This window comes from Mastomys coucha, unplaced genomic scaffold (genome assembly GCF_008632895.1).
Source record: "Mastomys coucha isolate ucsf_1 unplaced genomic scaffold, UCSF_Mcou_1 pScaffold5, whole genome shotgun sequence".
Classification (NCBI taxonomy): Eukaryota; Metazoa; Chordata; class Mammalia; order Rodentia; family Muridae; genus Mastomys; species Mastomys coucha.
Window position 1 is genome coordinate 25,643,638 of NW_022196911.1, and position 22,038 is coordinate 25,665,675.

The following is a 22,038-nucleotide window of genomic DNA, read 5'->3' on the forward strand; positions in this document are numbered from 1 at the left end:
AACATGGTGTTTCCCCATCTTACATTCACAAAGCCACAAAGTGTCATTTGTCTATGTGCCATGTCTGTCTTCTTTCTATCCAGAGGCAGTTCTTTGTCCCCTCTGGGACAAATATCCCTTCTTTATGCTGAGAACTTGGTCTTGAAGATCCTCAGCCAACACTGATCTATTACAACTGAGACTAAATCTAGCCACTGACAGACTGGTTATCAGGTTCTGAAAGTACCAAAACAGGTGTAACCACACAAATTAAACATACCATCCATAGTATGGATTGTAGACAAAGTAGACAAAGGAGACATTAGATTGGGGTGGCAGGAATGGCCTAAAATGGTAGGCATTTGAGCTAAGTGCTGAAGGTTGTAAAGGAGACACGTTCTGCAGGGGTAGACACCATGGGTTTGCTTGTTTTTTTTTGTTTGTTTGTTTTGTTTTTTGTTTTTTGTTTTTTTTCGAGACAGGGTTTCTCTGTGTAGCCCTGGCTGTCCTGGAACTCACTCTGTAGACCAGGCTGGTCTCGAACTCAGAAATCCGCCTGCCTCTGCCTCCCAAGTGCTGGGATTAAAGGTGTGTGCCACTACTGCCTGGCAGAAGACATGGTTTTATAACACAGCCTATGAAACTGTGGAAAATACTCAGGGGGAAGGAAACTGGGGCAGAGAAGCGCGCTGAGAAGGGAGAAGCCAAGAAAGGTACAGCTACAGATAAGCCAAGAAGGTCAGGGGCGGGTCTCTGAGACCTATTCACATTGAAATTATGACCTAGAGTAGAAAAAGTACCAACCAGGCTGCTTGTGCGGGGTTCGGAACAGAGCATGATGGACCCAGGACAGGTCATGAAGTGGCACCTGAGTACCGCAGAGGAAGTGGGGGGGGTAGTGTTTGGCACTGTGGCAGCGTGGTGGAACTCAGGGTCTGCTTAGAAAATTACTCCTCCAAGACCGGAGGAGAGGTTTAAATACGGGTATTAAGATACTGAGCCGGGCAGTGGCGGCGCACGCCTTTAATCCCAGCATTTGGGAGGCAGAGGCAGGTGGATTTCTGAGTTCGAGGCCAGCCTGGTCTACAAAGTGAGTTCCAGGACAGCTAGGGCTATACAGAGAAACCGTGTCTCGAAAAACAAAACAAAACAAAAAGATATTGAGATTAAAATAAACTGGGGTTGGTAACATAGCCTAATTGGTAGAGAACTTGTCTCTCGGGCTCGATATCCAGAATCATAAAAAAAAAAAAAAAAAACCCTAACCAAATCATCAAAAGCGGACATATATAACCAAGTTAAAACCAGGGACCCTGTTGAGCCCAATTCTGGTCGGTTCGCTCTACCGAAGCGCAGCGCGCAGACCCGGAACCCTTATGGTGTGGGAGACGCGTTGTCACCCACTTCCGGCGAAGTGAGGATAAGAAAGGACTACTTCCGGTAGTGGGCGGGCAATAGGTGAGTCTTTTCCGGTACGGTAGCTGAAGAACACTCTGCTTTCGGTAAATTACTGGCGTGCGACGGGGCAGAGGCTTTTCTAGCACCTGGTTCTGGTCCCTCAGTTTCCGCTGCACAGTGCAACTAGACACCTGCACTTATTGCTGTAGCCTCTCTTCTGCCTTCCAAGGTCTTTGAACTCAGTCCAGACCCATCCAACTTCTCTACCCTTTCCTCTCGGTTGTTGTTCTTGGAAGCCCCGAAATCCTCGGAGGCTCGGGGCTGTGAAGTCAGGAGCCACTCCCCGCCTCTCCCGCCCCCGCCCCCAGGATCTCACTGATGGAGGATTAATCCACATAGAATCTGGAGAAGTCAGATATGGTGCTGACGAACCTCAGGTTAGCTATGGAGCCTTCAGGAGAACTCAAATGAATTTGAACCTTCCTAAGAAAATGATTGGCTGATGGACCATCTCAGGCATTAGGTTCGAGAGAACTGAACCTGAACTGTTAGGACACCATGGCTGACCAGGCCTGCACACTTCACTGACCTCCTCTTGCCTCTAATACCCGTGCAGCCATGGAAAAGATGTCCCGAGTTACCACAGCCCTGAGTGGCAGTGCTCTGACAGGCCGAACCATGCACTGCCACCTGGATGCACCAGCTAACGCCATCAGTGTGTGCCGTGATGCAGCACAGGTTGTCGTGGCAGGCCGAAGTATCTTCAAGATTTATGCCATTGAGGAGGAGCAGTTTGTAGAGAAGCTGAATTTACGTGTGGGCCGGAAGCCCTCGCTCAACCTGAGCTGCGCTGATGTGGTCTGGCACCAGATGGATGAGAATCTGCTGGCCACGGCAGCCACCAATGGTGTGGTGGTTACGTGGAACCTAGGTCGGCCATCCCGCAACAAGCAGGATCAGCTGTTCACAGAACACAAGCGCACAGTGAACAAAGTCTGTTTCCATCCCACTGAGGCTCATGTGCTGCTCAGCGGCTCTCAAGATGGCTTCATGAAGTGCTTTGACCTCCGAAGGAAGGACTCTGTCAGCACCTTCTCTGGTGAGGCCCACGGAGGCAGTTGGGGGTCCTTGTGGATCTCTGTAGGTGTTAGACCTTACAGACAGACTGAAATGTGCGTCCATCAGGTCCTCAGGGTTGGAACAGCCCTGAAAGAGCTGTGGAAATGGGGAAGGTTGGCCCCCTGAGAAAGATAAGCCCAAGCGCTGCTGGTGGGGGCAAGGCAGGAAGTCAGACCAGTGGGAGTTGAGACTGGGTGTTGGGTGTTTCTAATAGGGAAGGCAGAGCCTTCAGACACGGTGTCGTGAGTGGCGGAGCCCCCAGGCCCCTCACCTTGCTTCAGCTTGCTTTGCTGCAGTGAATCTACTAGACTCTTCAGGACTCTCAGATCAGGGCTCAGATTGCAGTGGGAAGTACACAGGGCCCCTTTCATGGCAGGCCAAGCTGTCAGCATTCAGCCCTGAGCCACCTCTCTGATCTTTAATGAGACCAAATGAAGCACAGGCAGAGAGACTTGGGGCCTTGGAGAATTTGGGGGTTACAACAGATCTTGAGCTGTCTGTGGCAGGGAAAAGCACTAGACACTGCAGGCTCCTGCTTTGGTGATTTTTATTTTGTTTTGTTTTGTTTTCGAGACAGGGTTTCTCTGTATAGCCCTGGCTGTCCTGGGACTCACTCTGTAGACCAGGCTGACCTTGAACTCAGAAATCCGCCTGTCTCTGCCTCCCAAGTGCTGGGATTAAAGGCGTGTGCCACCACTGCCCGGCAGCGGTGATCTTTTAAGGTGGATATGGTCTCTGAGCTCTTTGATCCCTCAGGGCTAACTAGGCAGCTGGCAGAGTGTTGAGCAGAGAACGAGGAACTTCCTCTTCCACTCACTGGATCTTCCACAAGCCTTGGCTTGGGAGATAGAAACCCCTGGGGGCCAGCTAGGTTGAGCTCCTGTGTCTCCAGTGCTCACATATATCCTTCTGAGGCAGGTCCACAGCTGTACAGAATCCAGGGAACTGGGGAACTGAGGCCTGGGAGTCTGCAGGGAAACCACCTGGCATACTCTCTGGCCTAGGAGGATTTTGGTGGTATTTCTCCAGTCCTGTGTTGCCTGGCTTGGCTACAGGCTGGTGAATGATACCGTTGGAGCCACTCCAAGGGCTCCCCCAACCCCTGGGGGCCAGCCCCCTCACTCATGTCTGTACTGATGCGTGCCCACAGGCCAGTCTGAGAGTGTGCGGGATGTGCAGTTCAGTATCCGTGACTACTTTACCTTTGCTTCCACCTTTGAGAATGGCAATGTACAGCTCTGGGACATCCGCCGACCTGACCGGTGTGAGAGGATGTTCACAGCCCACAATGGGCCTGTCTTCTGCTGTGACTGGCACCCAGAGGACAGGTGTGGTATGGGGAGAAGGCGGGCAGTAAGGCTGGAGGCCAAAAGACACCCTTGGGTGTGGCAGGGTCTCCTTTCCCATGGGAGAGGTCACTGATAGCTTGAGTGGGACCTTCTCCACAGGGGCTGGCTGGCCACAGGTGGACGTGACAAGATGGTAAAAGTCTGGGACATGACCACACATCGTGCCAAGGAGATACACTGTGTGCAGACCATTGCTTCAGTGGCCCGAGTCAAATGGCGGCCTGAGTGCCGCCACCACCTGGCCACATGCTCCATGATGGTGGACCACAACATCTATGTATGGGATGTACGCCGGCCCTTCGTGCCAGCTGCTATGTTTGAAGAGCATCGTGATGTCACAACAGGCATCGCCTGGCGCCATCCACATGACCCCTCTTTCCTACTTTCTGGCTCCAAGGACAGCACGTTATGCCAGCACCTGTTTCGGGATGCCAGTCAGCCTGTTGAGCGTGCCAACCCTGAGGGTCTCTGTTATGGCCTCTTTGGGGACTTGGCCTTTGCTGTTAAGGAAAGCCTGGTAGCTGCTGAATCTGGACGTAAACCCTATGCTGGTGACCGGCGCCACCCCATCTTCTTCAAGCGCAAGCTGGACCCTGCAGAACCTTTTTCTGGCCTTGCTTCTAGTGCACTCAGCGTCTTTGAGACGGAGTCTGGTGGTGGCAGCATGAGGTGGTTTGTGGACACAGCCGAACGTTATGCTCTGGCTGGCCGGCCACTAGCCGAGCTCTGTGATCACAATGCAAAAGTGGCTCGGGAGCTTGGCCGCAACCAGGTATGTGAAGCTGGGGGCCCAGGGTCAGAGACTGCTGCTGTAGTGGGGGGCATCACACCCACAGTGCCACCGTATTTGACAGTGTAAAGATCATGGGGACCAGAATAGCCCAAACCCTGGGGTCATCCTCAGGATAGGGGCCAAGGGAGTTGAGTGCCTACAGCCCCCTCTTCTGCCTCATTCTTGGTGTGGGAGCTGCCTTCTGCATGCCTTCTCTTTCCCCCTGGTGCTAGCCCTAGCACCAGGTACCACACAGATGTGCTACTGTAGGGTGGCCACTGCTCTTCCCATGGGATAGTTTCCTGGGTGGTAGTGGATCAGGTAATGGATTGGTATATGGTTCTGCTCAGGAGATGGAGGCCAGCCTGGGATGCTGGGTACCCAGGACCCATGAGTGTCTGGTGCCTCCCCCTAGGTAGCACAGACATGGACCATGTTACGGATTATCTACTGTAGCCCTGGCCTGGTGTCCTCTGCCAATCTCAACCACAGCGTCGGCAAAGGCAGCTCCTGCAGCCTACCACTTATGAACAGGTAGATCCTCGGCTACTTCCTACCCCCTCCCCAGGGTGGACTGCTGGGGCCTGGCCACCCACAAGCCTTCCCTACCTGTAGCTTCAATCTGAAGGATATGGGCCCAGGGCTGGGCAGTGAGACACGGCTAGATCGCAGCAAAGGGGACACACGGAGTGACACGGCTCTGCTTGATTCTTCAGCCACACTCATCACCAATGAGGGTAGGCAGGGATGCTGATGGGAGGAGGGCTGGGGTGCCTGCCACTCCCTGAATGACCTCCCTTCCCTGCTGGGCAGATAACGAGGAAACAGAGGGGAGTGATGTACCTGCTGACTACCTCCTGGGTGATGTAGAAGGAGAGGAGGATGAGCTGTACCCACTGGACACAGAACATGTGCACCGTGAGTGGGGGCTGGGTGAGCTATAGAGGAGTCTGACCCAGAACGTGGCTCTGTGAGCAGGAGCTGAGTGGAGTGGGAAGCCTAGACTCAGGTCCATCTTTCTTCACCCCGCCTCGCAGCCGAGGAGCCTGAATATGTGCTGCCACAGGAGGCCTTCCCACTGCGCCATGAGATTGTGGACACACCATCCGGGCCTGAGCATCTGCAGGACAAGGCTGACTCTCCGCACGTGAGCGGCAATGAGGCAGACACTGCCTCGTTAGCCCCGGTGGACTCCTCCTCCTCCCTCCTTCTCTCCGTCTCACACGCACTCTATGACAGCCGCCTGCCACCTGACTTCTTCAGTGTACTGGTACGGGACATGTTGCGCTTCTATGCTGAGCAGGGTGATGTGCAGATGGCTGTGTCTGTCCTCATCGTGCTAGGTGAGAGAGTGCGAAAGGACATCGACGAGCAGACCCAGGTGTGTGATGGGCCAGGGAGGGTCTCCCTAGACTGTCTGCTGGTTCCCTCATCTGACCCTCTTTCTTTTCCACTCTACCCCGACCCCAGTTTACCTGGAAACACTAACCTGAACCTATCCCCTCCCCACCAGGAGCACTGGTACACATCCTACATCGATCTACTGCAGCGTTTCTGCCTCTGGAATGTGTCCAATGAGGTGGTGAAGCTGAGCACTAGCAGGGCAGTTAGCTGCCTCAACCAAGCCTCCACCACTCTGCATGTCAATTGTAGTCACTGCAAGCGGCCCATGAGCAGCCGTGGCTGGGTCTGCGACAGGTGCGACGGCAGGAGTGGGGAGGTTGAAAGGGAGGCAGCCCAGAGCCCCCCAGCTGAACAGCCCTCCCATTCCCAGGTGCCACCGCTGTGCCAGCATGTGTGCTGTCTGCCATCATGTGGTTAAAGGTCTATTCGTGTGGTGTCAGGGTTGCAGTCATGGTGGCCATCTTCAGCACATCATGAAATGGCTGGAAGGCAGCTCCCACTGCCCTGCAGGCTGCGGCCATCTCTGTGAATACTCCTGACCTGGCCTTCCCTAAGGCAGCTTCCTCGGCTCAATTCGGATGTCCACAGCCTCTTACCTATCCCGCGTACCAGGATGGAAGGTGGCTGCAACTTGTTAACCCAATAAAAATCAAGAGCTGCTGTTTGGCCACTTGTCACTTTCATTGCGCTTTGGGTGGGAACTTCCTAGCAGGAGGGAACTTCCGGTAGGGGCGCTGTAGCCATGGTAATGCGCAGTAGTCAATGGCTGCTCAAAACAGTTTTCACTCCGCCTTGAGGGAATGATTAAACAGGGATGTAGTGTGGATGTGTGTGTGTACGCGCGTGTATGAAGGAGGAGACTCCCTTGTCCGGCTGGCTACTGCTTGCAGGTAGCTACAACAGTCCAGCCAATGGCTTGTGGTTTCGCAAGTGTTAACGGAATTCCCAGCGTGCTGCGCGCCTGCACCCGTGTGTTCATGGCGGCGGCTGGACGACTCTGCCTGCTTTTGCTCTTTGTACTATGGATGACGGCGACTGTGGTTCTGCCTGGCTCTGGCGAAGGGGGATGGTGAGCCACAGGAAATGGGCGGCGGGAGCTTGAGCTTAAAGCTCTGGCTGGCCTGACCTGTTGTCCCTGCAGGAAGCAGAGTGGGCTGGGAACTGCAGCAGCAGTAACGGAGGAGGAGCGTTGCACTGTGGAGCGCCGGGCACACCTCACATACTCCGAATTCATGCAACAGTATGTGTGCCTGCCCCAAGTCTCAGCATGATTCTAGGCATACTCCCCAGCATGGTCTTTGGTTGCGGAGGTCATAACCCTCACTGCCTGGTGTGTAGGAGAGGCCCCTGCAAGGTTCAACCTTTGTGCAACATTCTCCCCTTTCCCTCAGCTATGCCTTCGTCAAGCCAGTCATCTTGCAAGGACTCACGGACAACTCGGTGAGTATTCGTACCCTTGTGGGTAACTGGTCCTGTTTGGCCAAGTGCTCAGTTACCTTATCCTCCATCCTCAGAGGTTCCGGGCCCTGTGTTCCCGGGAAAACCTGCTAGCCTCGTTCGGGGACAACATTGTTCGCTTGAGTACAGCCAACACCTACTCCTACCAGAAAGGTGAGCTACACTCCTCTCGAGGTTTGCTTTCGTATCTCAAAGGCAGGACTGACCAGTCCCGACTGGCTCCCCCTTCTTGTAGTAGACCTGCCCTTCCAGGAATATGTGGAACAGCTGCTGCACCCCCAGGATCCCGCATCCCTAGGCAATGGTGAGCCAGACCCCGGCAGCAGTGGGAGTGGGACACTTGGGAGCCCACTGTTGCCAGAACTCCTGCCTGTCCCCCTCTCTGCTGGCAGATACCCTGTACTTTTTTGGAGACAACAACTTCACCGAGTGGGCACCCCTCTTCCAGCATTACTCTCCGCCTCCATTTCGTCTCTTGGGAACCACCCCTGCTTATAGCTTTGGAATTGCAGGTGGGTGCATCTTCAAAACAAACTTGGGGGAGCCCATATATACTTTGTTCACCAGCTATTCATAACTGACCCCACAGGAGCTGGATCTGGGGTGCCCTTCCACTGGCATGGGCCTGGTTTCTCAGAGGTTATCTATGGTCGGAAGGTCAGTACAAGGGTGGGGAATGAATTTGGTGTCTGTAGTCCATCCATAGCACACAGAGTGAATGACCGTACACTCCTGCCTTCAGCGCTGGTTCCTCTACCCTCCTGAGAAGACACCAGAATTCCACCCTAACAAGACCACACTGGCCTGGCTCCTGGAAATATACCCATCTCTAGTCGCAACAGCTCGGCCTCTAGAATGTACCATCCAGGCTGGTGAAGTCAGTCGCTGGTAGGTGGGAGTTGGGCTAACCCAAAAAGCCAGGAATCAAACTTTTTTTTTGTGCCCCTTTCTCCCAGGTGCTGTACTTTCCTGATCGGTGGTGGCATGCCACACTCAATCTGGACACCAGTGTCTTCATCTCTACCTTCCTTGGCTAGCCAAACAGACAACTGGGCAAGCCCACTGCACCAGCCCATGCCAATGTAGTGCTCACAGACTTTATTACAGGACAGTGGCAGCAGCAGCAACCTCAGCCCACCCTCGCCCGCTCTCCAGCCCAGAAGGGGGACAAGGGAGGCTCATGGCCCAGCAAGGGGTATGCTGAGAAGGGGAGCAGTTCAAAACCCATCAGCAGGACCGATGGGGGCAGGCCCAGGGACACAAACTATATACAGGGACTGGAGCTTCCATCTCCAGACCCTCCTGGGCCAGGGTGCCAGGCAGGACATGGAGCCTCAGTAGTCCTCTACCCAGCCGTTCTCAGAGATGAAAGCATCAATGACTTCCTTCATGGCCAAGTTGGGGATGAGCTGTTCCTGGGTCAGAGGGCTCCGGGTCACAGGGTCAAAGTGGCCCACACGCTGCAACAACAGAGTCAAGAGTGTTCAATGGCCCAAGTATACCCTGATCAGCCCAGTCTCCATGGGCCCTCCTTACCTGCAGGTGCTCCTCAATGTCCTTGCGGTCATAGGTGATACCACTGGGCGTAATGCAGGGTTCCCGCATCAGCTCAAAGCTGATCTTGCCACACAAGTAGTCAGGGATATCTCGCTTCTACAGCACAAGGGAGAAGATGTCTGGAACTGGAAAGGGGGGGGTCCCCATACCAGCAGCTGCCCATGAGCTTCCAGGGATCCTCACCTTTCTTTTCTCATCCACCTGAGAGAAGAGCTCATCCATGTCTGCCATATATTTATCCTGCAGAGTTGAGTGCCATGTGTGGGCAACTCCTATCTCCTCCTCCACACAGACACACACACTCTCTGTCCACCAGGGCATCATGTCATGCATGGGCAACAGATCCACCATAGGCTGGGGCACTTCTCATGCCACACACAAAATCACACACACAACGACCCACATGTGGACTAGGGGCACTCTCACGTGCTTGGCCTCAATGCAGGCCTGCTGGGCCCGGATGTGGCCATCATCCTCATCACCCTCGTGGTTCCGCTGACACTCTTCCAGTTCCCTGAGGGTTAACCAGAAGCTAGTTTGTGATGGCCCTAACCAGGAAATGACAAGAGCCCTCCCCATCTCAGGCCTCTTTCCTCCTGGGCTTCCCATGTACCCGTTGCTGTCCTTCAATAAACACTTGTGCTGGTGACTTAAGTGTCCTGTTGGGGGAGGGACCCACCTCTCTCGCTCGGCAGCAATGAGCCTGGTGAGATACGAATGCAGCTCACTCTCTTGGTGGATGCGCCGTTCCTCGATACTGTTCCAGCGCTTCTTCTTAGCAATGCGAAGGGCACTAGGAATATCATCCCCAAAGTTGAGTCGCTGCTCCTTGGCCAAACTATAGGCTGGGGGAGTGGACACTTTTGGTTACACTTGTCAACAATCCTAGTCCCCCAATGTGCCCACAACCTGGCATCTTGTCAGCCCACCTCGCTGCAGATTGGCAATGGCCTCATCATAACTCTCCATCTCCAGCTGGCACTGCCCCAGGAAAAAGTGCGCCTTCACAGACTGCCCATCCAGCTCCAAGGCTCGCCGGCAGTCAGCAAGTGCCTGTTCAGGCTGCTGCATCTTCAGATAGCACAGTGCCCGGTTGGTGTAGTACACTGCCACAAGTGGGTTCCGGGTCTGGGGACCAAGACCAGGCGACAAAGAGTGTGTTCTCAGTTGATCCCCTCTCTTCTAGCAAGCTGAAAGCCAATGATGTGGACAATGCTCCAGCTTTGGGGGCCCATGGCTGGAATAGAGGAACTGGAGATTTCCGAATTGTCAGAGCTCTGGATTCTGGCCATGCTCTCATGCCTCCAACTGATTTTGAGAAAAATCCCAGAACCCCTCTATAAGCTTTGGGCTTGGGAGCCTCAAGGGGCAAGGGTTCCTGGTGTCATCTTTAGCCTGCCTTAATCAAGCATCCCGCCCGCCAGTCCCCAATCAGCCTTAGACTCGGAAACAGCAATCCAGGCACCAGGCGAACGAGCGAGCCATCAGTCCTGGCTGCCAGAAATCGTCCGGGATCACAGAACTGGGAGGCACATCGGGCCCCGCCCCCGCCCCCGCCCCCCGCACTCACGATGGCGCGGCCGTAGCAGGCCGCCGCCTCCGGGTACTTGCGGCCCACGAAGAGCCGGTTTCCCTGCTCCTTGAGCTCTTGCGCACTCGGGCTCTTATCAGGGCTGCCGCCGCCACCAGTGCCCAGCCGCGCGCCGCCCTCCTTTTCCTCCTTGCCCTTCATGGCGCCGCGCGGCACGGCTTGGGCTCCGCGCCCGGCCACCTAGATCTCGCAGCCCGCGCAGCGATCAGCTCCGCCCGGTCGGCGATCCGCCACCGGAACTTCCGGCGTGGGCCGGAGCTGGCATAGGGACACGTGAGCAAAGGCGGAGCCTCGCGGATGGAGCCAGTTCGCTTAGCTCTAAGCAGCTACCACCCTGCTCAGTACAGGCCCCTCCCTACAGTAACCAAGACCTACCCTCACTATTCAGGCCAAGGCTCCGCCCATCGGCGCTCAAGCCCCGCCCTCCGGCCCCACGCCACGCGAACGTGGCAGCGGTCCTAGAGAAGTGTCGCTCCGAGGGCTGGTCACTAGGCCTGGGTCCGAGCGCACCATGGGGGCGCACACGGGCTCACGCGACAGCCTGGGAACGTCTGGACCGCTGGTAGGACGGCAGAATTGAGGGTGGGAGAGAGGCCCGCAGGTCAGGCCGCCCTCGAGGGGCTTCCTCGGGAATCGGGTGGAGCTGCCTGCAGCCATTAATGGCTGAGAAACAAGCACGTGACACATTGACATGAAAGGACCTGCTGCGGTTGCTATAGAGGTAGCTGCGGTCCGCGGCTGGACTCTCCCCTTCTTGCGGTCAAGGGGAGGAGCTTCTTCAAGGGCGGAGCCGGCAGGTTTCCTTGGAGAGCGCCTGCATCCAGACCCTTTGACCCCATGGTCTGTTGGTGAGGCATTTCTAGCCGCTGCTGCATCAAGTGTTGGCCGCTAACAACCCCCAACCCCGGACTTGGAAAAGCAGAACTCGGCTTTCTGCCGATCTGGGCGCCGCAGTCAAACTTCGCTGCGTGATTTCTGCCACGCAGAAAGTGAGTAGGTAGAATCTTTGCCCAAGTTGGTTGGGGGCTTTAGGAGTTCAAAAAAAGCTTTCCCCAGAACCTCCTTGTCATTCTTTGCAGTGGTCCTGGCGGCAGGGGTTTCTGGGGTTGCAGCTTTCCTAAACGAAGAGGTGGTGGCTACAGTTCCTAGCTTGCTAACCCTCCAGTACACACTCAAGCACTACTTGCTGTTTCTAGCCCAGGTGCAAGAGCACACTGCATTTCTGAGTGGCCATCCAGGGCCCCATCATGGTCCTGGTAGTTAGTACCTCGACCCCAGAGCCCTTGTGGACCTCATTAGTGAGTGCCTTAGAGCTGTAGACTCCTCGTCTTGTGCAAACTTGGGCTATGGGCAGGTGTATGCCCGGACCTGCTGCCTGAACTTCACCCCGACTGGGCCTCCCACAAGGACCTGCCAGGAATTACAGGGGACCCAGGCCAAGAGAACCTGGCTCTGCCGTGGGCTTTCCTTTGGAAGGGAGTCTGAAAGAACAGGAGATCCGAAGCTCGAGGAACTTGGACTGACCTGGAAGTCCACAGTCTCTTCCCAGGGGCCCCACCTCTTGTGGATTCCGGCCCTGGCCAGGAGTAAAGCCACCACCTCAAGTCAAGTGCAGAGCTTCAGGGGAGAGCGGGAGCAGAGACCATCCTGGAGGGGAGGTGTCTCATAAAGCCTAGGTGACTGGGTAGACAAGCCTGCAGAGCCCCAGGACAGCTACCTGGTGCTGTGTAAAATATTTATTCATTCTCCAAAAAGGCTCAGACTGCAAGTCCTGGGAGTCAGTGGGAAGGGAAGGGATCTCCCCTAGGGCCACATTTAAGGTCCTCCACCCAGCCCTTGCCTACTAGCACCCCTCCCCCTGGAAAGGCCTGGGAGGGGCAGCAAGGGCTGCAGTAAGACTTGGCTTCAGCTGGGGGGCGGGGGGATCACAGGGCCCCCCCTGCCCCTGTGGGGAAAAGCAGCCAAGAGGTCCATTCATAGAGGGCAGGCATGCAGGCCCACCTGGTGGCTGACCCAATGAAGGCCTGGCTCTAGCCATATGGCCCCAGGGAGCAGGTCAAGGTGGAGGGGGGATATCGGCACCCAGCAGGTCATAGGCAAAGACGTTCCAGAAGATGGCGAAAAGCAGGAAGGTGCCATAGGCAAGTAGCACCACCCACCAGCCGCACTGGTCCCTCAGGCGCTCCTCATAGCTTCGAAGGATGGTAAGGCCCATGCTTACACCTACCACTGCACCAGCCAGGTGTGCCATGAAGCTGGGCTGTGGGCCTGAGGCAGGCAGTGGTGGGGAGAAGCGTAGCCACACAGCCCGGCCCACTTCGGAACTCACTGCAGAGGGAGCAACAGGTGGGAGGGGCCCTGTCTGCAGGTAGAGGGCCTCCCAGCGCCCCACCCGCCCCGCTACTCACTGCACACCAGAGCCAGCACCATCCTCAGCAGCTTGTATGGACACCGCATCCCAGCCCAGTTCTGATGGGGGCAGGCAGACAGGCTGTGAAGCATGTCCAGTGGGCCCCTTCCCACCTCCCCAGAAAGGCAGTTCCATTACCATGACAACATTGGCCAGGTGTGCTGAGCACAGGGCATAGACCCCTCCAGAGCCCCCTACCACGGGAGCACGCATATCTGTGATAGAGACAGTCAGGGAGCCTGTGGGCAAAGGGAGAGGTGAGGGCACAGCTGGCCCTCCCCTCAACAGGTGAGGTAGGCAGGGGACCCACCCACCTATGTGCTAGTCTCACCTGCCAGGACACCTGCCAGGTAGAGCAGGCTGATGCGAAGCACACCGTGTACCATCTCCAGGGGCACGCCGATCATCAGCTGCAAGAGGGCATTGAACCCTAGCTGCTCCAGCCTGACCGCAAAGGAGCATTGCAAAGATGATCAGATGTGTACCCTTGCCTACTCCCAGACCACCTCAGGCAGTGTAACCCCTCTGAGAGTTAAAGCCTCCAGAGGCAGTGGGCAGGTGCTGGGGGTAGGAGTGGAGAAGAGATTCTGGAAGCCAAGACTCACTTACCCAACATGCATGAACATGTAGGTGAGGAAGCGCCATGCCCGAGCACGGTGTCCAGGGTGATACACCAGAGGGCTCTTCATATATTCGGGGTGGTAGGTCTGGAGCACCCACTTGTTGAGACGTGCCCCGTAGCACAGGAACACGATGATCTGGGGACACTAGTGTTAGGGCTGGTCAAGACTAGGGACTCAGGAGGCCCCGGGGCAGCGTGTAGGCAGGCCCACCTGGGCAAGGGTGACTGAGGCCATGAACACAGGGGGTGGGCAGGTGCGGTGCCTGTAGAAGTACCAGCGGCGGTCCACCTCGCAGGGCAGGATCTCGTAGGCCACATACCGCACAAACCTCTTGTAGACACCCAGGCCTGGCTCATCTAGCAGTCCATCCCGGGGCAGTGCCCGCTGTCCGTTAGCAATGGCTCTCTTGAAGCTGCTGGAGCGCTTGCTGCTGATCTGAAGGGCAGGAGTCTTCGTGTGGGTGACAGTATTGTTCCTGTGGAACCCTACCCTACTTGGCTGAGTGGCTGCTAATGGTCTGAGGCCCTTCCACACTGCCCAGGTCTATAAGCCCTACCCAGCAAAAAGCTGTGTGCCCACCCAGCTTTGGTCAGGGTGCTGCGCTTGACCAGGCCTGGGCCCTCCCCTGCTGCCCACACACCATGGCACTGACCAGGTCCACCAGCTCCTGGTAGCAGACCTGGCCCCGCTCGTTGCTCTGAGCCAGAGCCACCAACATGTCCAACTTGGTGGGGTCCAGGGGCAGCTCATGGCTGTGTACCAGACCAGCGAAGGTGTCCGCACCGATGAAGCCTGTGTTCTCAGGATCCAGCTGCTGTGGTGGGGGAGTAGAGGGTGGGCCAACCCCCAGCCACAGGGCTGAGCTAGGCTGGCTAGGAAGGCTGGACCTTTGTGCCAGTCAGTGCCTGTTTGCTAGAACTAGCTTGTTCCCAGACCCTGGCAGGGCAAGGTGCCTGTGTTGGCTGCTCTACCACCTCATATACGCCCTACCAGCCCTAGAAAGGGGAAGGACCTAGGTCCAAGGACCACCCTCCTCCATCCCCAGCTTTCTGTGGAAACCCAATGAAGGGCAGACCTTTCTTGGGGTTGGGAGTCTCAGAGACCAAGGTCGTGCAGGGAGAGGGGTTTGGGAGGCGGCTGCCTGGGCCTTCTGTGAGTATGGTCCCTCCCCCCGGGCCCCTCACCGGCTGGAAGGGCGCCAAGGCAGTGCCAGCTCCCACCCACCACGCACCTGCTCCTGAATGAGCTGCAGCAGCGAGCTCCTGTCCATAGAGCCGGGCCGAGGGCCGGGGTCGGCCGAGGCCGGGAGGGGCTGCTCTGCGGACCGCTCCGCTCCGCCCCGGCCGGCCCGCTCCGCCTGCTCTGCTCTGCGCTCCCCGAGCTCAGACAGCGTCACCGAGATGCTAGCCCAGCGCGCACACAGCCAGAGCACGCGCATATCCTGCACGCGCACGCGCGGCCCCAACTCGACGCACTGCCTGGGTAGAAGCGTCCCCCACCGAACAGCTCGACCCAGAACCACCGCCTGCATACAGCTCTCAACTACATGCTGCAGAAGCTTCTCCCAGGAGGCCATAGCTGGGAACCTGCAGCACCCAATATCCCTCTTAGGCAGCCTCTCTGTTTTATTACCTTCTCTAGGATTTCTCTCTACTAAAAATACATCTTTGACCCATCCCAGAATGCCAAGGTTCATTTGCTCCCCACCACACTTTCTCCCGAGCTGGAGCTGCTTTCAGCAGACACACTTGTCCTTATTTGCACTGTTCCAGCAAGGAAGCCCCAGGTCCCTACTCATGGCCAAGGCTGGGAGCTCTAACCAAACACCCCTGAAGTGGATTTGAGACAGCAGGACCTCCGGTGTAGAAACACCAGTCAAGGTACAGGGGATAGCCAGGAAGAGCCACCTGAAGGTAGGACTGGACTGCAGCTTAGGATAAGGGAGGGGATGTGCTCCTGAGGACAGCGAAGGTTACAGACCAATAGGATGTGTAACCATGGCAACCCCTCCAAGTATCATTCAAAACAGAATCTGCTACTGCGAAGTTGCGATGACAGTTATTCATACCCGATGGCCTCTATAGGGAATACAGCTACCTACAATAAATAGCCTACCTAGATGCTCAGTGGGGTGGCAGGCCAGTAGTAGATTGGGACTGTAGCAGGAGGCAAAGGCCTCATTTTTCAGGGATACCCATTCGGTGGACATTCTGGGGCAAAGAACCTACCTGTCCTAACCCACGTGACTGGTTGAGTGTGTTGATTCCTGTTTGGGTATCTTTGGTGGTAGAAGGTCATGCTACAAGATCAATTTTGAGCCCAACTGTCCATCCTTTTCTCAGCTTCTGTGCTTACAACAGCCAGGCTACACATAAAACCTAGTTTCTCAGGAGAGCCAGGCAGGCTGGCTGGGCTGTTTGGAGTGTGGGGCAATGAGGGACAACAGCAGAAGACACATTCCCAGGGAAGAAACAGCCATGTGCACTGGAGCCCTCTCTTTCACACACACCCCACATGACGGATGCTGACAACACTGGACAGCAGACCCCAACTGGACCTTCCACAGCCATTAATCAGCATGACTAGTGAGACCTCAGAACTCGGACCCAGGAATGAGGGAGACAGAAGGGTCAGGTGACATTTCCAACTCACAAAAAGAGTAGTCGCATTCAGATCGAAGAAAAACCATTTTTACGGGGCTGGAGAGGTTTGCTGCTTCTGCAGAGGACCTGGGTTTGTTCCCAACACCCACATGATGGCTCCCAATCATCAGTTACCCCTAGTTCCAGGGAACTCTGACATACTCATTTGGCTTCCATCGGCACCAGGCGCACACACACAGGGCACGTACATATATGCAAGCAAAACTCTCAAACTCATAAAAATAAGCATATTTTTTAAAGAAAGAAAGTCACATTGAGAGATCAAAATCCAAGAGATGGAAAAGACAAGTTTAATCAGGAAACCCAGTTCCACTTGCTCTGCAGCTAGTGCAGTGTGGTAAGGCTCCACACCTGACAGAAAGATGGGAACCCTGTGACTATCAGGTCCCTCCCTGATTTGACCTCTGCCTCTTGCCCCCCACACACAACCAGGAAAGAGGGAGCACCCTGAGAACTTCAGGTCCTGGTCACCGACTTCCTTACCCACAGCCCAGCCCCTAACACAGAGTACTCCTTCCAAGGCTAAGACCTCACACCAGGCACCAGTATTCTCAGGCTCAGCAGGACAGGCCTGTAATAGGGTAACAGATTTTTGGAAGCCAAGATCTAGATACCAAGTCCCTGAGCAGGAACCCACATCAGTCCCAGGGACCTTTGGCTCCAACGGGCCGAACGCCTAAGCTCCTTTGCTGTGTGGGCCCACACAGGGAACCACAATGTGCGGTGCCTGGGGGCAGGAGAGGCTCCTGGGTCCTTTGTCATCGGCTCTTCACTAGGGCCCTGTATAGTGAGAAGCTAAGGACAGCAGCCACGGCGGTCCCGACAGCCACCAGCACTCCTCTGAGCCAGAAGGAGGTGGGGTGCAGCTCTGTGTGCACCAGGTGTCTGTGAAAAGAAGAATACTCAAGGCATGTGCTTGCTATAAGCTCACTGCTAAAAACCCTTGTCCCAGGCAGCCAGAGGCCAAGCCAAAGGAGGCCATCCAGCACAACTCTCTGGGTCACAGGCCCCACCCTACAGCTCTGACACCTTTGTACCCAGATGACAGACTAAGCCCCACCCACACTGAGGCTGCGACTCACGGGAAAGTGGCCATGGTAGCAAGTTGGGTAAAGACATCTGTGCTGGGCTGTGCTGGTCCCAAGCAGGAGAATGAGGCTGGGGCAGGCAGCCGGTGTCTCCGGCAGAACTCAGCTGGTGACAGGCCTGGGGGAACAACACCTTCAGGGAGATCAGCTTTGGAGGAGATAAAGAGGCAAGGGGTCTGCCCATCCATGTAATAACGCTGCCAGGAAAAAAAGAAAGAAAGAAACATTCGAGAGCTGAACTTGCTGGCTTACCTAACTGGGCTATGGCTGGGATCCCCCTACAGGATCCCAGGTCAGGACTTGCCTTGTATATGGTAGCACAGTGTACAAAGGTCTTAGGATCACTGCTGTCAAACATTAAGCAGGCGACATCACAGGTAGTGTCTAGAGAGGTGTCCAGCAGGCTGTCAGCATTCACTTCACACAGCTGGGACAGACAGTAGCTTTAGTAGCTTCCCCAAGGCTGGGTCCCTCAAGGGCCACCCTGAGACAGCTCCATTAGGAGGAAGAAGGGTACATGGGGTGTCTCAGGTCTACCCTTCAAGACATGGTGCACAGGCCCTCACTCACAATCAGGTACTTCTCCTGTCCGCTGACCCGAACTGTATTGATGGTATGCATGGGGGATTCTTCAGGGATGTCCCTGGATTCCTGTGTGCACAGTAGGAAGAGTTTTTGACCCCAGAGTTCTCTGCAGCACCCCTCCTGCCCCCTTGAGTTCCCAGGTAGGGGTTGGGGCCTCCATAATTCTCACCCCAAGGCTGTGGCCAAGGAAGGCTTGCAAGAAGGTTGACTTGCCCACTCCTCGGGCTCCCAACACCTTACACATAAGAACACTACGCTGTGTCTGCCCTTTCTCCTGGTCCAGTCTCTTTTCACGGGTAACTGTGAAGATGAGCTCACGTGAGGGCATTGGCCATCAAAAAGGGCTGGGCTGGACCCAGGGGCCAAAAAAGTGTACACCCACCTGTGATAGCCTGTGCCTGGGAATCCTGTTCACAGAGGGTCGGGTAACCAAGGTAGCCAAGGTGCGCAAGGCATTGCTGGACATCCAAGTAGGTCACCAGGCTGGGAGTAAAGGGAGGCACAGGGCTAAGGAGAGTGTGGGGGGGTGCGGGACAGGCAGGTAGACAGGGACTGCACTTACGTCCACTGGCAGAGGTATCCATGCAAGGGCAGCCAGCCAGCCCGAGTGGGGACTGTGTGTAAGAGTTCAGGGCCCCACGGAGCAACTGAGAACACACTGAAGAGATTCTGTAGTTCCGTGGGTGAGAGGACGCCATCATGGTCCTACAGGCAAAGGGGCTATGGTGACATGAGCCTTGGGGGAGGTGTTGAAGGGGGTGTCAAGGGGCAGGTGAGGTAATGCGCTCACCTGGTCATACTTCTCAAATACCCGCTGCACAAACTGGTAGCCACGATGGTTGAGCTCTGAGCTGCAGCCAGGTGGTACATGGAGCCTGTGGGGATAGACTGTAACTGTCACAATGCAGGCCTGCCTGGGCAGTCAGGCACTCCCACAGAGCCTCCCTGGTTACACAGGTGTGGCTAAGCAAGGGAGGGGGGAGCTAATAAGTGTGTGCTGACCAGCCAAGCTGGAGTCCCGGGTCCCAGGATCTACCCCAAGAGTATAAGCACCACTGTCTGCCAGCCTACAACTCACGGTGGACAGAGGTAGTCAGGTGTCAGCTCCAGTGAGTCGCTGTAACCAAAGCGCCGCAGGATGGTCCACGTGGTCTCGTGCCGGCCACGCTGGATGAAGAGTGTGTTCAGGAAGAGGAAGCCTGTGAGAAGGTGGAAGGTTAGTACTTTGTCCCGCCACTCCCCACATCTTGATAGGTGATGTCCGCCTCACCTTCCAGGGTCAGCCGGTCATCCTGCACACCACCTGACACGTTCTTGCACACCACCCTCTTCACATCCTCCAGGGCCTGTGGGGCCAGGGGATGGCCAAAGCAGGACTTCTGCCTCAGGTAAGAGAGTGCTTCAGATCAGTCAGCTATCCTGATGACCCTCTTACAAGGGCAGCTAGGGTGTCAGGGCAGGGCCACACCTGGAAGGCATTGAGCTCCTCATCACTGAGTGCGTGGTCTAGGTCCTGGTCCGACAGCCTGAAGATGCGTGTGAGCGCCTGGGCACATGCAGGCCTTAGCTGCAGGGACATAACACCAAGTGGCCTCTTTTCCTGGCCACCCCGTCGGTATATGCCCATTCATCCTTGGTTTTCATCCCACACCCTATGTGGGCCTTGGGATGGATGAGTCCTGGGGAAATGAGTTCGTGGTCCTTACCCACAACTTACCTGTTTGGCCTCGGGGTCATAAAGGGGGGCTGTGGGATGCAGAACAGCCTTCTGGGCGTAGTAGAATAATTCTGAGATATTCCTCAAGTGCTTGGCTGAACACTGGACAAGGGTGAGGACGGGCTCAGGAGGGACCCATGACAGACCCAGGGAGTTGCTTCAGGGTCTTAGCACAGCCCTCCTCTTTCCCCTCCCCTCACCTCCACGCAGGTCTCTATCTCAGGAAACTGGCTCATGATGGGCAGTACAGCATCCATGGTACTCCCTGGCCGCAGGTCTGACTTATTGCCTACCAGGATGATGGGCAACCTGGGAGAGAGGCCATGATCACCAGGGATGGGGAGCAGGTGGGTTCTAGTCCCCCTAGCTGAGGCCCTGCTGGTCACCTGGGCCCTGTTGCCGTCCTGCCATTCACGAGGGGGATCCACTTGGTTCGGATCTGAAAGACAAAGTCCAAGGGTGAGGCAAGAACATGCACATGTTCATCAGCCCACATTCCTCTACCTGGGGCTAAACAAGCTTTCAGTGTGCAGGATCTAGCTGGTGGGAGACTGCAGATGACAGACAGGGACTTGTCTGACCCCAACAGCTGCAATCTCCCCAAGCAGGCTGGGGCATGAGGAGAACGCTCCCTAGCTCAGATGCACAGGGTTCCCTGAAAGGCTCATGAACAGACATGAGGCTGGAAGGAAGGGTCGAGGATCAAGAGCCACTATGCACTGCCCAGGCCAACTGCCAACTAAGCCAGGCACTAGGAAGCAGGGGGTTAAAAATGGACAAGGAGCTCCCCTCTTGCTTACCTTCTCAATGGTGGTCTCCTCAGACACATCATACACCACACACACTACATTTGCCTAAAGGAAAGCAAGGTACGGGGTGAGCAGAGTCTGCCTGCCCACTATGGACAGCATGGATTATGCCAGCATGTCCCAGGTGCTCACAGCAGGATCAGGAAGGCTCTGAGGCCCCGAAAGCCCACCTCTGCCAAGCCAGCCTCTCCCTGCCAGCACTCCTAAGAGATACTAGCCCCTATGGGGCACCATGGCTCTAGTCAGCACATCATTGTCTTATGACAGACCCATCACAGGCAGGGTACAGGCCCGAGCCGGGTCTCTCACTTTCTATCTCAGTACAGGCAGCAAGGATGCTGCAGACGAAAAATCACTGCACCCTGACCAAGTGACTTGCACCTGTAGGACACAGAGAAGGCTGAAGGACTGCACTAAGGAACTCTTGCAACAGGGAAGGCCTAATTAAGATGGCATCCACTACAGCCTAGGGAGGAATGGTACTGGGGAACGGGAGTGCGTTTAAGGAAAAGCAATGAAGGACATAAATATATCTGCTCCCCTCAGACCCTGGGAAGGATCACTAATGGCTGCACTGGCCAGGTCCTGGTTCCCAGAAAGCTGTGATCTGGAAAAGCCAACAATACTCAGCTGTGAAGGTCACAGCTGAATTACCAGGGTCAAGCACGACTAGTCACCTAATCCTGCCGCCAGAAAAGGAAGCCGATTAAGACTAGGTGGCAGCAAGTTGGGACCAACGAATAGGGCTCAGTACCCACGGGCCTGCAAGATGCATCGCACCTTGTGGATCTCCTCCTGAAGTTCCTCCTCTGACTGCTCCGCTTCTAGAAGGAAAAAGAATCCTATGTAGAATGGCTGCTGCGCTCGATTCACACCAGCTGCAGGCTCAATACACACACAGGCTGGGAGGCAGCATTTGGAGATACCTGAGTAATCCACGATATGAGTGGGCACCTTCTCCGGGGTGACATCGGCGGGGATGGTTATCTCCTCCGCGCGGGCAGGGACCTGCAACAGGTGGGTCAGTACTGAATGCGAAGCCCGGCTGTCCCAGACCTGGCACCCGCCCTAAGTGTCCAGTCCGCTCCGCGCACCTCCTCGGGAAACTCCTCGCCGACCAGCGACAGGATCAGAGAAGTCTTCCCCACCTGGGCTGCGCAGTGAGAGGGAACAGTAGTCAGGGGCGCGGCCGAGGTCACGGCGACCCCACCCGTCTCCCCGTGGCCCCAGCGCGCCTACCCTCGCCCAGCAGCAAGATGCGCACATCGCGCCGCATGGCTGCTGCCCGCAGCAGCACCCTAAACCCACCCCTCCCGGCCCGGAACGGACCAAGTAGACCCAATCCCAACCCCAACCCTCTCCTTCAACCCGCGCAGGCCCCCGCACTTCCTGTCTTCAGGACCGCCCTCATCTAAACTTCCGGTCCCGCCCACACAGCACCCGCTAGTGGTTGGGCTAAGGCATGATGCCCGCCAGTTGAATGCTTATGACACCGCAGGGATACAAACAGTTCTCT

General features: G+C 56.1%; 5 protein-coding genes across 12 annotated transcripts; 2 read left to right on the plus strand and 3 right to left on the minus strand.

Annotated features, from left to right (window-relative positions):
- Positions 1–1,404: 1,404 nt before the first annotated feature.
- Wdr24 (WD repeat domain 24) lies at positions 1,405–6,681 on the plus strand. The gene is made up of 9 exons (XM_031350551.1): positions 1,405–2,476; positions 3,647–3,824; positions 3,945–4,617; positions 5,033–5,151; positions 5,233–5,354; positions 5,431–5,535; positions 5,655–5,998; positions 6,131–6,315; positions 6,392–6,681. Exons 1-9 carry the CDS (start codon positions 1,996–1,998, stop codon positions 6,558–6,560), a joined length of 2,376 nt encoding a protein of 791 aa, XP_031206411.1. The 5' UTR covers positions 1,405–1,995; the 3' UTR covers positions 6,561–6,681.
- Positions 6,682–6,764: 83 nt separating this feature from the next.
- Positions 6,765–9,685, plus strand: Jmjd8 (jumonji domain containing 8). 2 transcript variants are annotated; one of them, XM_031350560.1, is made up of 9 exons: positions 6,765–7,090; positions 7,163–7,261; positions 7,413–7,461; positions 7,536–7,632; positions 7,715–7,783; positions 7,872–7,991; positions 8,069–8,136; positions 8,222–8,356; positions 8,436–9,685. In XM_031350560.1, exons 1-9 carry the CDS (start codon positions 6,933–6,935, stop codon positions 8,514–8,516), a joined length of 876 nt encoding a protein of 291 aa, XP_031206420.1. In that variant the 5' UTR covers positions 6,765–6,932; the 3' UTR covers positions 8,517–9,685. The 2 variants fall into 2 exon arrangements, with proteins under 2 accessions (XP_031206420.1, XP_031206421.1); XM_031350561.1 differs by having other exon boundaries at positions 6,806–7,090; positions 7,718–7,783; positions 8,436–8,566.
- Positions 8,561–12,094, minus strand: Stub1 (STIP1 homology and U-box containing protein 1). The gene is made up of 7 exons (XM_031350562.1): positions 10,607–12,094; positions 9,966–10,164; positions 9,716–9,881; positions 9,463–9,550; positions 9,220–9,276; positions 9,016–9,132; positions 8,561–8,939 (listed from the first exon to the last, which is right to left on the minus strand). Exons 1-7 carry the CDS (start codon positions 10,766–10,768, stop codon positions 8,814–8,816), a joined length of 915 nt encoding a protein of 304 aa, XP_031206422.1. The 5' UTR covers positions 10,769–12,094; the 3' UTR covers positions 8,561–8,813.
- A 254-nt stretch (positions 12,095–12,348) lies between these two features.
- Rhbdl1 (rhomboid like 1) lies at positions 12,349–15,587 on the minus strand. 4 transcript variants are annotated; one of them, XM_031350558.1, is made up of 8 exons: positions 14,892–15,587; positions 14,301–14,474; positions 13,871–14,095; positions 13,647–13,795; positions 13,369–13,481; positions 13,176–13,252; positions 13,036–13,096; positions 12,349–12,955 (listed from the first exon to the last, which is right to left on the minus strand). In XM_031350558.1, the coding sequence occupies exons 1-8, from the start codon at positions 15,354–15,356 to the stop codon at positions 12,684–12,686; spliced, it is 1,536 nt and encodes a 511-aa protein (XP_031206418.1). In that variant the 5' UTR covers positions 15,357–15,587; the 3' UTR covers positions 12,349–12,683. The 4 variants fall into 4 exon arrangements, with proteins under 4 accessions (XP_031206418.1, XP_031206416.1, XP_031206417.1 ...); XM_031350556.1 differs by having other exon boundaries at positions 13,176–13,276; positions 14,892–15,586; XM_031350557.1 differs by having other exon boundaries at positions 13,176–13,276; positions 14,313–14,474; positions 14,892–15,583.
- A 989-nt stretch (positions 15,588–16,576) lies between these two features.
- Positions 16,577–21,945, minus strand: Rhot2 (ras homolog family member T2). 4 transcript variants are annotated; one of them, XM_031350553.1, is made up of 19 exons: positions 21,909–21,945; positions 21,617–21,675; positions 21,449–21,530; positions 21,303–21,346; positions 20,514–20,567; positions 20,100–20,152; positions 19,914–20,022; positions 19,714–19,815; positions 19,465–19,563; positions 19,267–19,375; positions 19,075–19,195; positions 18,787–18,871; positions 18,559–18,701; positions 18,379–18,479; positions 18,166–18,296; positions 17,982–18,062; positions 17,716–17,838; positions 17,406–17,608; positions 16,577–17,208 (listed from the first exon to the last, which is right to left on the minus strand). In XM_031350553.1, the coding sequence occupies exons 1-19, from the start codon at positions 21,931–21,933 to the stop codon at positions 17,082–17,084; spliced, it is 1,851 nt and encodes a 616-aa protein (XP_031206413.1). In that variant the 5' UTR covers positions 21,934–21,945; the 3' UTR covers positions 16,577–17,081. The 4 variants fall into 4 exon arrangements, with proteins under 4 accessions (XP_031206413.1, XP_031206414.1, XP_031206415.1 ...); XM_031350554.1 differs by lacking the exon at positions 21,909–21,945 and adding an exon at positions 21,762–21,901 and having other exon boundaries at positions 21,617–21,670; XM_031350555.1 differs by lacking the exon at positions 21,909–21,945 and adding an exon at positions 21,762–21,901 and having other exon boundaries at positions 19,465–19,542.
- Between the last annotated feature and the right edge of the window lie 93 nt (positions 21,946–22,038).